The sequence below is a fragment of the Heterodontus francisci genome, chromosome 9, assembly GCF_036365525.1.
Source record: "Heterodontus francisci isolate sHetFra1 chromosome 9, sHetFra1.hap1, whole genome shotgun sequence".
NCBI classification, from domain to species: domain Eukaryota; kingdom Metazoa; phylum Chordata; class Chondrichthyes; order Heterodontiformes; family Heterodontidae; genus Heterodontus; species Heterodontus francisci.
In genome coordinates, this window is record NC_090379.1 from 4,909,671 (window position 1) to 4,927,547 (window position 17,877).

General features: G+C 44.5%; 1 protein-coding gene across 1 annotated transcript in view; it reads left to right on the top strand.

Annotated features, from left to right (window-relative positions):
• noxred1 (NADP-dependent oxidoreductase domain containing 1) overlaps positions 1-12,372 on the top strand; it is a 63,848-nt gene extending 51,476 nt beyond the window's left edge. The window contains exons 5-6 of the mRNA XM_068038235.1: positions 1,661-1,877; positions 11,445-12,372. Of these exons, the coding sequence (XP_067894336.1) occupies positions 1,661-1,877; positions 11,445-11,640 (413 nt within the window). The 3' untranslated portion in view covers positions 11,641-12,372. The remainder of the gene's footprint in view (positions 1-1,660; positions 1,878-11,444) is intronic.
• Positions 12,373-17,877: the final 5,505 nt, after the last annotated feature.

Genomic DNA, 17,877 nt, shown 5'->3' on the forward strand with positions numbered 1-17,877 from the left:
GTCCTATTGAAGTTTACCACTATCCTCCTCACAGTTCACAATACTTCCAAGTTTTGTGTCATCCACAAATTTTGAAATTGTACCCTGTACACTCAAGTATAGGTCATTAATATATGCCAAGAAAAGCAGGGGTCCCAACACCAACCCTTGGGGAACCCCACCATATACCTTCCTGCAGTCCAGAAAACAACCGTTCACAACTGCTGTCTGTTTCCTCTTAATTATGTATTCAGCCAATTTCGTTTCCACGCTGCTACTGTCCCTTTCATTCCATGGGCTCTAATTTTGCTGACAAGCCTGTTACATGAAACTTTATCAAATGTCTTTTGGAAGTCCGTGTACACCATACCAACTGCATTACCCTCATCAACCTTCTCTGTTACCTCATCAAAAATCTCAAGCAGTTAGTTAAACACAATTGGCCCTTAACAAATCTGCAGAATTTTTTTAATTAATCCACATTTGTCCAAGTGACCATTAATTTTATCCCAAATTATGGGCGGCACAGTGGCGCAGTGGTTAGCACCGCAGCCTCACAGCTCCAGCGACCTGGGTTCGATTTTGGGTACTGCCTGTGCGGAGTTTGCAAATTCTCCCTGTGTCTACGTGGGTTTTCGCCGGGTGCTCCGGTTTCCTCCCACATCCAAAGACTTGCAGGTGATAGGTAAATTGGCTGTTGTAAATTGCCCCTAGTGTAGGTAAGGGAATATGGGATTACTGTAGGATTAGTATAAATGGGTGGTTGTTGGTCGGCACAGACTCAGTGGGCCGAAGGGCCTGTTTCAGTGCTGTATCTCTAAATAAAACAATATTGTTTCTAAAAGCTTTCCCACCACCGAGGTTAATCTGACTGGCCTGTAGTTGCTGGGCTTGCTCTTACACCCTTTTTTGAACAACATTTGCAATTCTCCAGTCCTCTGCACCACTCCTGTATCGAAGGCGGATTGGAAGATTATGGAAAGTGCCTCCACAATTTCCACCCTTACTTCCCTAAGTATACTTGGATGCATGTCATCTGGTCCTGGTGACTTATCCACTTTAAGTACTGCCAGCCTATCTAATACCTCCTCTTTATCAAATTTTAGCCCATCCAGTGTCTCAACTACCTCCCCTTTCATCATATCTTGAGCAGCATCTTCTTCCTTGGTAAAGACAGATGCAAAGTACTCCTTTAGGAGTTCACCAGTTAATGATTGAATATTCAGTATAGTGCTCAGCCATACAAACAAAAAAGTACCAGGTTCGATTACTGGTTTGTGCTGATCTTAGCCAAGGCAGTGGCCAAACATTAAAATTGACCCCAACAGCCCTGGGTTAAGGAGGGTTCAAATTAGCCAGGGTTACTGCTTTTTATTGTTATCCAGTGATCCCACATGTGTGGACATCTGGTGTGGACCCCATTGTATTTGGCTGTGACGCCATCCTTAGTAAAATAGATTGTTGACACTGTCTAGGCTGGTGCATAGAGTAGATACTTGAGATACACCTTGAGTTATTGACTGCAGGAGAGGAGAAAAGAGGGAGGATTCACAGGGAGATAAAGCCTCACGTGTGGAGCCTTAGGAATGTATGAGTAAACGCAGTCTGTAACCTTACCTTGTTTAATTTGTTGCAATCTCAGTTGTTGGGTTTGTTTTGAATTTACGTCTGATCCTCACAGATACTCCGTGTCTGAACCTCAAGTGGTTTGAAGAAATTATGTATTCTGTCCTGAATGTCGGCTACTTACTGAAAGTGCCCCATATCCTCTCAGTGGACATACTAAATGATCTATTATTCAGCCCTTCTCAATATGTGGAAGCAATGGACAACCCAGTTTTGTTAATGGACGAAAGCTTTGTCAATCAATCCTGTTTACAATCACTGTCACATAACAGGTAGGTTGTATGTCATGAGTTGATAATTGGCAAAATAGAATGTCTGTAATTGCATGTGATTAGGGGTATGTAGCATAATGATTATGTTACTGGACTAGTAATCCAGAGGCCTGGATTAATAATCGGAGACGTGAGTTTGGACCCCACCATGGCAGTCATGAATTTGAATTCAGTTTACAGCCACAGATAAAAGATCATGCAGGTCTGTGCTCATTTCCCAGAGTGCTGTCACAACGCATATATTTTGTGAAACTAACAACTACCAAGAATTTCTGAACCATCAGCTCAAGTTTTTTTTATTCATTCATGGGATGTGGGCGTCGCTGCCCATCCCTAATTGCCCTTGAGAAGGTGGTGGTGAGCTGCCTTCTTGAACCGCTGCAGTCCATGTGGGGTAGTTAATTGAATAATAAGCTGGTGTCAGTAAAAGTGACCATGAAGGTATCAAACTGTCATAAAAACTGAACTAGTTCACTAATGTCCTTTACAGAAGAAACAATCTGGTTTATATGTGACTCCAGACCCACAGCAATGAGGTTTAACTCTTAACTGGCCTCTGAAATGGCCTAGCAAACCACCCAGTTGTTTCAAACTGCTGCTGCAAAAAAACAGATGGACCACCCTGCATCGACCTAGGCATTGGATGCGGACATAACAAAGGCACACCCAGCTCAGTCAACACGGCACAGTTCTCCATTTGGGGACTTGTGCCGAAATTGGGAGAGCTGCCGCATAGACTAGTGAAGCAACAGCCTGATATAGTCACACTCACAGAATCATACCTTACAGCCAATGTCCCAGACTCCTCCATCATCATCCCTGGATATGTCCTGTCACCAGAGGTGGCTGCACAGTGGTATACAGTTGGGAGGGAGTGGCCCCAGGAGTCCTCAACATTGACCCCCGACCCTATGAAGTCTCATGGCATCAGGTCAAACATGGGCAAGAAAACTTCTTGCTGCTTACCACCGACTGCCCTCCCTCAGCTGATGAATCGGTACTCCTGCAAGTTGAACACCACTTGGAAGAAGCACTGAGGGTGGCAAGGGCACAGAATGTACTCTGGGTGAGGGACTTCAATGTCTCATCACCAAGAGTTGCTCGATAGCACCACTACTGACTAAGCTGGCCTCAAACTGAAGGACATACATGCCAGTTTGGGCCTGCAGCAGATGGTGAGAGAACCAACAAGTGGGAAAACCTACTTGACCTCATCCTCACCAATCTACCTGTCACAGATGCATCTGTCCATGACGGTATTGGTAGGAGTGACCATCGCACAATCCCTGTGGAGGCGAAGTCCCATCTTTACACTGAGGATACCTTCCATCATGGTGTGTGGTACTACAACAGTGCTGAATGAGGTTGACTCAGAACAGATCTAGCTGCTCAAAACTAGGCATTCAAGAGGCTGTGCGCCATCATCAGCAGCAAAATTGTATTCAACCACAATCTGTAATCTCATGATTGTATTCAACCACAATCTGTAATCTCATGGCTCAGCATATCCCCCTCTCTACCATTATGATCAACCAGGGGACCAACTCTGGTTCAACAAGGAGTGTAGAAGAGCATGCCAGGAACAGCACCAGGCATACCTGAAAATGTTGAAGCTACAACACAGGACTACATGCGTGCTGAACAACATAAGCAGCATGTTATAGACAGAACTAAGTCGTCGTGAACAGTGGAGGAATTAAAAAACTAACAGGAGGAGGAGGCTCCACAAGCATCCCCATCCTCAATGATGGTGGAGCCCAGCACATCAGTGCAAAAGACAAGACTGAAGCATTTGCAACCATCTTCAGCCAAAGGTGCTGAGTGGATGATCCATCTCAGTCTCCTACTGAGGTTCCCAGCATTACAGATGCCTGTCTTCAGCCAATTCGATTCACTCCACGTGATATAATGAAATGGCTAAAGGCATTAGATACTGCAAAGGCTATGGATCCTGACAACATCCCAACTGTAATACTGAAGACTTGTGATCCAGAACAAGCTGCGCCCCTAGCCAGGCTGTTCCACTATAGCTACACCACTGGTATCTACCTGACAATGTGGAAAATTGTCCAGGTGCATCCTGTACACAAAAAAGCAGGAAAAATCCAATCCGGCCAATTCTACCCCATCAGTCTACTCTCAATCATCAGCAAAGTGATGGAAGGTGTTGTCCATATTGCTATCAAACAGAATTTACTCAGCAATAACCTGCTCACTAAGGCTCAGTTTGGGTTCTGCCAGAGCCACTCAGCTCCCGATCTCATTATAGCCTTGGTCTAAACATGGATAAAAGAGCTGAATACCAGAGGTGAGGTGAGAGTGACTGCCCTTATCATCAAGGCAACATTTGACCGAATGTGATTTCAAGGAGTCGTAGCAAAATTGATGTCATTGGGAATTGGGTAAAACACTCCACTGGGTAGAGTCCTACCTAATGCAATGGAAGATGGTTGTAGTTGTTGGAGGCCAATCATCTCAGCCCCAGGACATCACTGCAGGAATTCCTCTGAGCAAAGTCCTAACCATCTTCAGCTGTTTCATCAATTAGCTTCCTTCCATCATAAGATCAGAACTAAGGATGTCACTGATGATTGCAGTTTTCACATCCATTTGCAATTCCTCAGATAATGTAGCAGTCCATGCTCGCATGCAACAAGACCTGGACAACATTCAGGCTTGGGTTGCTAAGTAACATTGGCGAGTAACATTTGCGCCACAGAAGTGCCAGGCAACAACCATCTCCAACAAGAGAGAATCTAACCATCTCTCCTTGACATTTAATCGTGTTACCATCGTCAAATCCCCCACCATCAACATCCTGGGCATCACCATTGACCAGAAACTTAACTGGACCAACCACATAAATACTGTGGCTACAAGAGTAGAATGTAACTCACCTTCTGACTCCCCAAAGCCTTTCCACCAGAAGGCGCATGGGAATATCATCACCTCCAAGTTCTGCTCCTAGTCACACACCATACTGACTTGGAAATATATCAGCTGCTCCTTCATCATTGCTGGGTCAAAATCCTGGAATTCCCCACCAAACAGGACGTCATCACCTTCTCTAGGGCAATTAGGGATGGATGATAAATGTTGGCCTTGCCAGCAATGCCCACATCCCATGAATTAATAAATTTCTAAAAAAAAATTGTTTACAGCACCAAAACTGTATCTAGCTTGCTCTTAAATACATCTTTGTTCCTCCCCTCAACTACTTTGTGTGGTCGTAAGTTTCTCATTCTCACCACTCCCTGGATAAAGAAGTTTCTCCTGAATTCCTATTAGATTTATTAGTGACTATCTTATATTGATGGCCACTAGTTTTGAACTCTCCCATACATGGAAATATCAGGCGAGATTTTAACACACTCAAACCCATCCACTTGCAGAGTTAAAATTGGATCCATCTTCTGTACATAACCCTACCCAACCTTTTATCATTTATTTGAAAGACCTCTGATAGGTTTCAGGTTCTCAATCTTTTTGCTTCTGAGACCCCCTCCTGTGTCATAAAAATTCCCGAATCCCCTGAAACACAAGTAATTGTTCAGTGTAAAAATTAGTTGTACAATTAATCATATATATTTATTATTTTTGATTTACTTATTGAACCTTTGCTGATGCTGAGCAACAATTCTCAATTCTTGCGCCAACATTCAAACCTAACGTCAAATGGCTTCGCTCCCCAATTAAAGCGCATTTTAAAAAAGATCTTTAATTGCATAATTACTAACACTAAAGTAAGATTTTGTCATCTTGTAGCTTTTACCGATTTTAAATTCTTCTCCCATCCCTAACCTCCCTCCCTCCTCACACCGAACATGCCACCATGCGGCAGAAGTGGGTCCAGGAAAACACCTCAGATGATTGACACCCTCAAAGCTGGTTCCTTCACCCCCCTACACCGTGGCTGATTTGTTGCGTGACAGTCTCGTGTTGAGAGATGGAATTGCTCCACAAACAATAATCTTCAAAATTATAAGTAAAACAAAAGGAAGTTTATCAAATGTTGTTCCTGATGTCGATCATGCACTCGAGTTGCTCCAGGGCCCACTAGTTGGAGAAGGTTAAAGACAGCATAAAGAAAACAAGAGTGTCTAAATGATTGAAGCATCAGTTCCCATTTGACTCAGCTGGTTCAGGCTGTGAGGAGCTTATTGCCCAGCTGCCATCTTCATTCCCTGAGCAGTGCCACTTGGCTGTGCTCAGTCAGGGAGTTAGGCCACAGGTACCCTGTGCTTCCAGGAGATGAGGGAGCAGCGAGAAATTACAGCCTGGGCTTCTGTTCACAATCATCGGGCTGGATTCTATAAGTCTGCTCCCGATGGAAAAAAAATGTCCATCTGCGCAGGCTGCATGCCAAAGACCGCCGCAGTTCCAAGCGTGGCAGATCATTTAAGTAGCTGGGTTGGGACCCCCCCCGCCCACCCATCCCTGCCCGATCACGTGGAGGGGGCACGCTATCCGTCCCCAGCAATGGCGTCAGCTGCCTGTGCAAGGGTGCTGACTCCATTTTTAAAGGGCTATTAGCCCTACTGGCAAATTTAAATATTTAAATATAGATTAAATGAAATAAAATAAATATATTTCTTTTGCCCCTCTCCCACCACCCCCAATAACAACAAAACTATTTGCCCTTTTGCGCCCAAAGCACTTACCTCTACCATCTGACCTTCCCCGGCAATTGCACAAACTTTACACTATAACCCTTCCCACCATCCCCTACACCCATGATGCTAATTTGACCCCATTTACCCCCTCCCCCCAGCGCCACTGCACTGAGAAACTTACCTCCTCGCCCCTCCCCGCCAGTGTTGCGCCTCGTTTCCCCGGATGGGGATCCGAAGGCGCGGCAGTGCCAGCCGCAGGGGTGAAGATCGCAGCGGGACATTAGGAGGTGAAAGGCGAGTAATTAATTCAGGTATTGTAATTTATTTAAATTGTCCCATCGCTAAGCAGCATGGGGACCGTCGCAAGGCCTTGCCTCCGCCGGCAATATCGGGCCTGACCCTGCTGGCATTGAGGTCCGTGGACGGCCTGATCCAGGGCCACCTTCATACCCCCACCACCACAGATCCCGACATCGAGGGCTTTATAGAATCCAGCCCATCGTGCACTGGCTGCTGCTGGCATACACAAGAACACAAGAAATAGGAACAGGAGTAGACCATATGGTCCATCGAGCCTGCTCCACTATTCAATATGATCATGGCTGATCTTAGGCTTCAACTCCACTTTCCCGCCCGCTCACCATATCCCTTGATTGCCTGAGAGACCAAAGATCTGTCTAGCCCAGCCTTAAATGTATTCAACGATAAAGAATCCACAACCCTCTGTGGTAGAGAATTCCAAAGATTCACAATCCTTTGAGTGAAGTAATTTCTCCTCATCTCAGTCCTAAACGATCGGTCTCTTGTCCTGAGACTGTGCCCCTGTGTTTTAGATTCCCTGACCAGTGGAAATAATCTCTCATTGCCTACCCTATCCAGCCCTGTATATTTCAGTGAGATCACCTCTCATTCTTTCAAACGTCAGAGAATATGGGCCCAATTTACTTAGCCTTTCATCTTAGGACAACCCCCTCATCCCAGGTACCACTCTAGTGAACCTTCACTCTACCGCTTCCAATGCAAGAATATCCTTTCTTAAATGTGGAGTCCAAAACTGCACACAGTACTCTAGATGTGGTCTCACCAAAACAACTGTACAATTGTAGTAATACTTCCTTATTCCTGTACTCCAATCCCCTTGCAGTAAAGACCAGCATGCCATTTACCTTCCTAATTTCTTGCTGTACCTCGTGTTAACTTTCTGCGTTCCTTGTATAAACCTACCCAAGCCTCTTTGAACATCAACACAAGCTTCATACATTTTGAAAACTATTCTTTTTTATTCCTATGACCAAAGTGAACAATTTCACACTTCCCTACATTATACTCCATCTGCCATCTTGTTTCCCACTCACTTAACCTTATATTTCTTTGCAGCCTCTTTGTGTCTTCCCCACAGCTTATCTTTCCACCTACCTTTTCCTGTATCATCAGGAAAATGAGATATTTTACTCTCTGTCTTCATCTAAGTCATTAATATAAATTGTAAATAGCTGAGGCCCCAACACTGATCCTTGCGGCACCCTGCTATTTACGATCTGCCAACTTGAAAATGCCCTGTTTATGCCCACTCATTGCTTCCTGTCTGTTAACCAATCATCTATCCATGCTAATATATTACCCCCAACTCCATGAGCCCTTTCTTGTATATTAATCTCTTGTGTGGCACCTTATCAAATGCCTTTTGAAAATCCAGGTATACTACATCTATTAGTTTCCCTTTATCTACCCTACTAGTTACATCCTCAAAAAACTCTAATAAATTTGTCAGACAGAATTTCCCTTTAGTAACACCATGTTGACTTGTTCTAATCATACTGTGATTTTTTAAGTGCATTGCTAAGACTTCCTTAACAATAGATTCCAGCATTTTCTCAATGACTGATGTTAGGCTAACTGGCCTGTAGTTTCCTGTTTTCTCTCCCTCCTTTTTTGAAAAGCAGTGTAACATTTGCCAACTTCCAATCTGATGGGACTGTTGCTGAATCTAAGGAATTTTGAACAATCATAGCTAGCACATCCACTATCTCTGCAGCCATCTCTTTTAGAACCCTAGGGTGTAGACCAAGGATTTCAGTCCCTTAAGTTTCTCCAATACTTTTTCTCTGCTGATATGAAATTCCTTAATTTCCTCACTCTTTTTCACCCTTAGGTTACTTTCTATTTCTGATATGGAACTTGTGTCTTCTAATGTGAAGACAGACACAAAATGTTTGTTCAGTGCCTCTGCCATTTGCTCATTCTCCATGATAATATCTCCTGTCTCTGCTTCTGAGGGACCAATTTTAGTTTACTTGAGCTGTTCCCTTCCTTTTTATATACCTACTAAAGCTCTTACAATCTGTTTTTATATTACTGGCCAATGTACTCTCATATTCTATTTTTTCCTTTTTATCAACTTTTTGGTGGCCCTTTGCTGCTTTCTAAAACACTCCCAATCCTCCGATTTGCTGCACTTTTTTGCAACATTGTAAGCCTCTTCTTTTAATCTAATAACATTCTCAACTTCCTGAGTGAGCTGCGGATGGGTCTTTCTGGCTGAGTTTTTGTTTTTCAAAAGAATGTATTTTGTGGAACATTTTGAATTGTTTCTTTCAAGGTTTCCCACGGTTCTTTCATGACCATACCTTATAGTCTATTTACCCAATTTACCTTCGCCAGTTCTCCCCTCATACCTATATAATTGGCTTTGTTTAAGTTTATGATTCTTGTTTGTGATTGGAGTATGTCACTTTCAATCTTAATATGGAATTCAATGGTATTATGATCACTATTTCCCAGTGGATCTTTTACTGTGAGATTGCTAATTAACCCTGCTTCATTACACAATACTAGATCTAAGATAGCTTTATCCCTAATTGGCACCACAATGTATTGCTCCAAGAAACTGTCCTGAAAACATTCTACAAACTCATCTTCTATACCTCTCCTGCCAATTTCATTGTCCCAGTCTATATGAAGATTAATGTACCCCACAATTATTACATTGCCTTTGTTACAAGCTCCAATAATTTCTTGCTTAATGCTCTGCCAGCAGATTAACTACTGTTAGGGGTCTTATAAACTACTCCCACCAGTGTTTTCTGAATCTTGCTATTCCTTATTTCCACCCATACTGATTCTACTTCATGATCTTCTGAGGTCAGATCCTTTCTCACTAATGCCCTTATTCATCCTTCACCATCAGTGCTACCCCTTCTCCTTTGCTATTCTGTCTGTCTTTCTGAACTATTGTGCACCCTGGAATATTTATTTTCCAACCTTGATCACCATGTAACCATATCTCAGTAATGAAGAAGGGTCACTGACCTGAGACGTTAACTCTGTTTCTCTCTCCACAGATGCTGCCAGACCTGCTGAGTATTTCCAGCGTTTCTTGTTTTTATTTCAGATTTCCAGCATACGCAGTATTTTGCTTTTAATTATCCCAGTAATGGCAATTAGATCTAAATCATGTACCTCTATTTGTGCCACTAGTTCATCTTTCTTATTGCAGATGCTTCACGCATTCAGATATCGAGCCTTTAATTTCTTTTTTTTGCTTCTATTCCCTTCAGTGATCTGATTTGTTAAACTCTGTCCCATTCTGCTTGTCTTTACCCACAATGCTATACTGCTCCGATACCTTGGCCTTTCTCTTTGGATTTCTAAATCTCACCTCTCCCAAATTCTCCCCCCACTCTGTTAGTTCACAACCTCTAGTTTTATCTGCTGGCTCACTCTTGAGTTTGTACACACTGTCCCTGCCTGCTGCACCCTGATTATCATTATCCTTATTGCTATCTTGCTCTCCCGCCTTCTCCTCTCTAAGTTATCACATCTTCCCTCACTTGATCCCTCACCCCCACAATTTAGTTTAAAGCCCTCTCTACTGTCCTAGATATACAATTCACCAGAACACTGGTCCCAGCATGGTTCAGGTGTAGACTGTCCCAATGATACAACTCCTGCATTCCCCAGTACTGATGCCGGTGCCCCATGAATCAAAACCCATTTCTCCCACACCAATCTTTGAGCCTTGCATTTAACTCTCTAATCTTATTTACCCTATGCCAATCTGCTCGTGGCTCAGGAAATAACCCAGAGATTATTACCTTTGAGGTTCTTTGTTTTAATTTAGCCCCAGCTGCTCATACTCCCTAGACTTAATTAATAGGAAATATGGAAATATTCACCTGCCAATCTATTAAGCTTTACTACTATTAGTAAATAAAACCTTACAGTTACTAAAAATTATTCTAGTTTTGAAACATAAATGAGAAAAAACTCACCAACCAATCACTACCTGTTTTCTTGTGATGTCACACATTTTTCTCAAATGTGGTCAGTTCGTTTTGGTGGCCTGGACTGCACTGACTGGAGTGGACTGGACTGCACTGCACTGCACTGGACTGCACTGCATTGGACTGGACTGCACTGGACGGCACTGGACTGGACTGGATTGTACTGGACTGCACTGCACTGCACTGGACGGCACTGGACTGGATGGCACTGGACTGCACTGCACTGGACTGGACTGCACTGGATTGGACTGCACTGGACTGCACTGCACTGGACGGCACTGGACTGGACTGCACTACACTGGACTGCACTGGATAGGATAGGATAGCTCTTTTAAACTGCTCGCTGGTCCTACACTCCCTCTCTCTCTCTCTCTCTGCTTCCCGCCACGGTTCTTTTAAACTGCTCGCTGGTGCCGCTCTCTCCTTTTTTTAGGCATTGCCTAACTTTTGACATCTGGCTTGCCTATGATGTGGTCAGATAGTCACCCCACTGAGCTCACCCATGAAGAGTACTTCAGAGAACTGTACCGCAAACAGGGGTCAGCTCCTCTAGAACAAGAGGGGAAAAGCAAAGAAGTTGTATTGAGCAGCTTGCTCATTTTCTGTTGGTGTTTTCAAAGATTTCTAACTGCTGTTAAAGTAACTTGTTTTTAAAAATTATCTCTTCCCAGCCCATTCCCTTGGTTCGATCTATCATCCGTATCCATGAGAGACACACCCCTCACACTGTTTCTCTCGTTATATCCAAGCCTGCTGCAGCATTTCAGCTTCATATACCGCATTTCCATGTTAAAGAAGAAAGACCAGCCTAACATTGAAGACTGCTGCAGAAGCTTAACTAGTCAGAAGAGAGATGAGAACAGCTGAGCAATTGCTCCATAGGTGTCTGATGCCACTATTACTACTAAATATTCACAACATCGAGAGGACATACAAATTTATGAACCCGAAAGACCAGTCCCAAAGTACAAAAATCCCATTCTATACATCTGTACCCCCTCACTCATTTTGCTCACCAGTAATCTGTCCAGCTCTCTCTTGAATCAGCTGCCATTATCTCCCTTCCTGCTTCTCTGGGCAGTCTGTTCGCCTTTTCAGATTGAGTTCCTACCCTCTGGCTGCAGAGTATGTGGTTATTTATAAAAGTTGGGGACTCTTCTCCATAAAATGAATGGGGATTAGTCTTTGGATTCGGGTTAGAATATTCTTTTTTGATATTGGACGTTGCAGGCAGTACACTTTACACTGTTGGCAAAAGTGAATTTGCCTGGGTCAGTTGATGATTGGCTATTGAATGCAAGGCAAAAGTGGAGATGATTAGTTTCAGAGTCTTTACTCGAGTGAACACTGTCCATTCCTTATCCACCCTCCACTTTCCAATGGTCCCAAGGCCTGGCTCCTTGGAGACTCCTCTCCCGTCTGTCCCCACCTGTAGCACAGGGAAGCAACAGTAAAGACCTGGGGATCAGTGGGGTGGGGGTCTTCCATGGAGGGAGGGGCGTCCTCCTGTCCATTCTGTCATGTGGATCCTTTTGCAGGGTGTCACTGAATTAGATGGGTGCATGTCAGAAGCTACAATTGCTTTATTGTAATTCATTCAACAAGGACAACATTTCTATGCATTTCTTTCTGTTGTTCCACACTTAAAATTACAATTAAAGAAAACATATTTTCTGATGTCTGGGTCTCTTCAGGTTCTTGTTAATTTTATCTACTTCTGGACCATACACATCAATCACTGCATTATTAGGAAGAATGAAGTTGCTCTTTTTATCACATCAGGGTGCCCCAAAGTCTTTTACAACCAATGAAGCAGTTTGGAAGTGTAGCCACTGTTGTAGGAAATGTGACAGCTTGTGCACAGTAAGATCCCACAAAAATCAATGCGATAATAACCAGAGTATATGTTACATGAGAAATTTTGGCAAGAATACCAGGAGAACCCCCTTGCTCTTTTTTTAAATAGTATCATGGGATCTTTTGGGTCCATCTGAGAAGGTTAACCTATATAATGTGGTTTGCACCCTCAAACTTCTGGCAGAGAGGAGTGACACCCACTGAGTCACATGGAGGCAATGGAATATGGATGTGGAGTACAGGGAGTTCGGAAGGGTAAAGTCTGAGACCTCCACTAAGCTCAGGGCCAGTATACTAAAATAAAGTACTGCAGATGCTGGAAATATGAAATAAAAACAAAGTGCTGGAAAAACTCAGCAGGTCTGGCAGCATCTGAGGAGAGAGAAGCAGAGTTAACGTTTCAGGTCAGTGATCCTTCTTCAGAACTGGCAGATATAAGAAATGTAAAAGATTTTAAGCAAGTAAAGCGGGGGTGGGGAAAGAGATAACAAAAGAGGTGTTGATAGGACAAGGTCACAGAATAGCTGACCAGAAGGTCATGGAGCAAAGGCAAACAATATATTAATGGTGTGCTGAAAGACAAGGCATTAGTACAGATAGGGTGTTAATGGACTGAAACTGAACAGCCAAAAGCACAAACATGAAAAAAACAGTGGGTAGACACAGTAGAAACAAACTAAAATAAAATAAACACAAAAAACAAAATAAAAAATAACTAAAGATAAAAATAAAATGGGGAGCCCGTCATGCTCTGAAATGATTGAACTCAAGGTTCAGTCCGGCAGGCTAGAGCGTGCCTGATCAGTAAATGAGATGCTGTTCCTCGAGCTTGTGTTGATGTTCACTGGAACACTGCAGCAATCCCAGGACAGAGATGAGAGTGGTGGGGGGGGGGGGGGGGGGGGGAGGGGGGGCATGGTGGTGTTAAAATGGCCAGCAACAGAAGCTCAGGGTCCTGCTTGCTGACTGAGCGGAGGTGTTCCGCAAACGGCTACCCAGTCTCCGTTTGGTCTCCCCAATGTAGAAGAGACCACATTGAGAGCAGCAAATACAATATACTACATTGAAAGAAGTACAAGTAAATCGCTGCTTCACCTGAAAGGAGTGTTTGGGGCCTTGGATAGTGAGGAGGGAGGAGGTAAATGGGCAGTTATTACACCTCCTGCGATTACAGGGGAAGGTGCCGTGGGAAGGGGACGAGGTGGTGGGGGTAATGGAGTAGTGGACCAGGGTGTCGTGGAGCGAACGATCCCTTCGGAATGTTGACAGGGGAAGGGAGGGGAAGATGCCTTTGGTAGTGGGATCACGCCGGAGGTGGCGTAAATGGCGGAGGATGATCCTTTGGATATGGAGGCTGATGGGGTGGAAAGTGAGGACAAGGGGAACCCTGTCACGGTTCTGGGAGGGAGGGTGAGGGTAGAGGTGTGGGAAATGGGCTGGACACAGTTGAGGGCTCTGTCAACCACAGTGGCGGTGAATACTCGGTTGAGGAAAAAAGAAGACATTTCAGAAGCACTGTCATGGAAGGTAGCATCGTCAGAGCAGATGCGTCGGAGAAACTGGGAGAATGGAATGGAGTCCTTACAGGAGACAGGGTGTGTAGAAGTGTAGTCAAGGTAGCTGTGGGAGTCGGTGGGCTTATAATGAATATTAGTAGACCGCCTATGGAGACAGAGAAGTCGCGGAAGGGAAGGGAAGTGTCGGGGATGGACCATGTAAATGTGAGAGAAGGGTGGAAATTAGAAGCAAAGTTGATAAAGTTTTCCAGTTCGGGGCGGGAGCAGGAAACGTCACCGATACAGTCATCAATGTACCAGAAAAAGAGTTGGGGGAGGGGGCCTGAGTAAGAATGAAACAAGGGATGTTCGACATATCCCACAAAAAGACAGGCATAACTAGGACCATGCAGGTAACCATAGCAACACCTTTTACTTGAAGGAAGTGAGTGGAGTTGAAGGAGAAGTTGTTCAATGTGAGAACAAGTTCAGCCAGGCGGAGGAGGGTGGCGGTGGATGGGGACTGGTTGGGCCTCTGTTCAAGGAAGAAGCAGAGAGCCCTCAAACCATCCTGGTGGAGGATGGAGGTGTAGAGAGATTGGACGTCCATAGTGAGGGGGAGGCGGTTGGGGCCAGGAAACTGTAAATTGTCAAAATGATGTAGGGCGTCAGAAGAGTCACAGATGTAGATGAGAAGAGACTGGACCAGCGGAGAAAAGATAGAGTCTAGATAGGAAGAAATAAGTTCAGTGGGGCAGGAGGAGGCTGACACAATGGGTCTGCCGGGACAGTCCTGTTTGTGAATTTTGGGAAGGAGGTGGAAGCGGGCTGTCTGGGGTTGCGGGTCTATGAGGTTGGAAGCTGTGGAGGGAAGATCTCTAGAGGAGATGAGGTCAGTGACAGTCCTGTGGGCAGTAGCTTGTTGTTCGGTGGTGGGGTCATGGTCCGGGGGGAAGTAGGAAGAAGTGTCTGAGAATTGGCGCTGAGCCTCGACAAGGTAGAGGTCGGTACTCCATACAACAGCAGCACCACCCTTGTCTGCCGGTTTGATGATGATGTCAGGATTAGACCTGAGAGAACAGAGTGCCTCAAGTTCAGAGGGGGACAGGTTAGAGTGAGTGAGGGGGGCAGAGAAATTGAGATGACCAATGTCTCGCCGACAGTTTTCAATGAAAAGATCAAGAGCGGGTAAGAGGCCAGGGGGAGGGGTCCAGGTAGAGGGAGAATGCTGGAGGCGGATGAATGGGTCTGCTGGTCGGGGGGGAGGACTCCTGGTCAAAGAAGTGAGCCCGGAGGCGGAGGCAACAGAAGAAGATCTCAATGTCATGCCGAGAGCGAAATTCATTGAGTTGGGGGCATAAGGGGAGAAAACTGAGACCTTTGTTGAGTACAGAACGTTCAGCATCAGAGAGGGGGAGGTCAGAGGGTATAATGAATACACGGCAAGGGGTCAGATCAGAAGGGGTGGGGTCAGAGGGAAGTGAAGGGGAAGAAGGATCTGGAGGGGCATTAATCTCCATCAGCTGCTGGAGCTTGTGTTCCTTGACACCTGAAAGGAAGAAAAAAAGTTTTTTTTAATGCATCGGATAAGACGAAGGATGAAATGAAACTTTGGAGTAGAACTGCTTTGAGATAAGGTGAGGTGGTGTTTCTGGAGAGAGAGGTTCAGTGTGTACATGTGGTGGCGTATGGCACTGAGCGTGGATCTCAGGATGCGGCGAGAATAGCAGTCCAAGGAACGTTGTATTTCTCGGAGATACCTGTAATCCTGGGTGGTTTCAAAACATGAAGGATGAAACTGCAGTTGGAATCCACGTGGAATAAGTCGGAGCTGGAGACATTCACTGAGGAAGGGGATGTTGCTGTGAAAACGAGTTTTGGTAGACACTTTATCAAACACCAGAAGGGAAATGAAGGTGAACAAGGTAAAAGAGACAAAGGGTGACCGCTTTGCGGAACACCTCCGCTCAGTCCAAAAGCAGGACCCTGAGCTTCCGGTTGCTTGCCATTTCAACACACCCCCCTGCTCTCATGCTCACATCTCTGTCCTGGGATTGCTGCAGTGTTCCAGTGAACATTAACGCAAGCTCGAGGAACAGCATCTCATCTACCGATTAGGCACACTACAGCCTGCCGGACTGAACATTGAGTTCAATAATTTCAGATCATGACAGGCCCCCCATTTTACTTTTATCTTTAGTTATTTTTTCTTTTTTCTTTTCTTTTTTGTGTTTATTTTATTTTAGTTTGTTCAGTTTGTTTCTACTGTGCCTACCCATTGTTTTGTTTCATGTTTGTGCTTGTGGCTGTTCAGTTTTCTGTCCATTAACAGCCTTTCTGTAATAGTGCATTGTCTTTCAACACACCATTAACATACTGTTTGCCTTTGCTCCATGACCTTCTGGTCAGCTATTCTCTGTGACCTTGTCATATCAACACCTTCTCTTTTGTTATCTCTTGCCCCACCCCAGCTTTATTTGCTTAAAATCTTTTACATTTCTTATATCTGTCAGTTCTGATGAAGAGTCATTGACCTGAAACGTTAACTCTGCTTCTCTCTCCACAGATGCTGCCAGACCTGCTGAGTATTTCCAGCACTTTCTGTTTTTATTTCAGGGCCAGTATACTTTGCTTTTCATTATCTCTTCACTGCCTTATTCACTCATTTATTTAAATAATTATTCAATTTAACAACAACTTGCATTTTTATAGCATCTTTAACATAGTAATAAGTCCCAAGTATTTCATAGCACTGAGACACATAGGGTTATTAGGACAGGTGACCAAAAGCTTGGTCAAAGAGGTATGTTTAAAGAACAAAGAACAAAGAACAAAGAACAAAGAAAATTACAGCACAGGAACAGGCCCTTCGGCCCTCCAAGCCTGCGCCGATCCAGATCCTCTATCTAAACATGTCGCCTATTTTCTAAGGGTCTGTATCTCTTTGCTTCCTGCCCATTCATGTATCTGTCTAGATACATCTTAAAAGACACTATCGTGCCCGCGTCTATCACCTCCGCTGGCAACGCTTTCCAGGCACCCACCACCCTCTGCGTAAAGAACTTTCCACGCATATCCCCCCTAAACTTTTCCCCTCTCACTTTGAACTCGTGACCCCTAGTAATTGAATCCCCCACTCTGGGAAAAAGCTTCTTGCTATCCACCCTGTCTGTACCTCTCATGATTTTGTACACCTCAATCAGGTCCCCCCTCAACCTCCGTCTTTCTAATGAAAATAATCCTAATCTACTCAACCTCTCTTCATAGCTAGCGCCCTCCATAACCAGGCAACATCCTGGTGAACCTCCTCTGCACCCTCTCCAAAGCATCTACATCCTTTTGGTAATGTGGCGACCAGAACTGCACGCAGTATTCCAAATGTGGCCGAACCAAAGTCTTATACAATTGTAACATGACCTGCCAACCCTTGTACTCAATACCCTGTCCGATGAAGGAAAGCATGCCGTGTGCCTTCTTGACCACTCTATTGACCTACGTTGCCACCTTCAGGGAACAATGGACCTGAACACCCAAGTCTCTCTGTGCATCAATTTTCCCCAGGACTTTTCCATTTACTGTATAGTTCACTCTTGAATTGGATCTTCCAAAATGCATCACCTCGCATTTGCCCTGATTGAACTCCATCTGCCATTTCTCTGCCCAACTCTCCAGTCTATCTATATTCTGCTGTATTCTCTGACAGTCCCCTTCACTATCTGCTACTCCACCAATCTTAGTGTCGTCTGCAAAC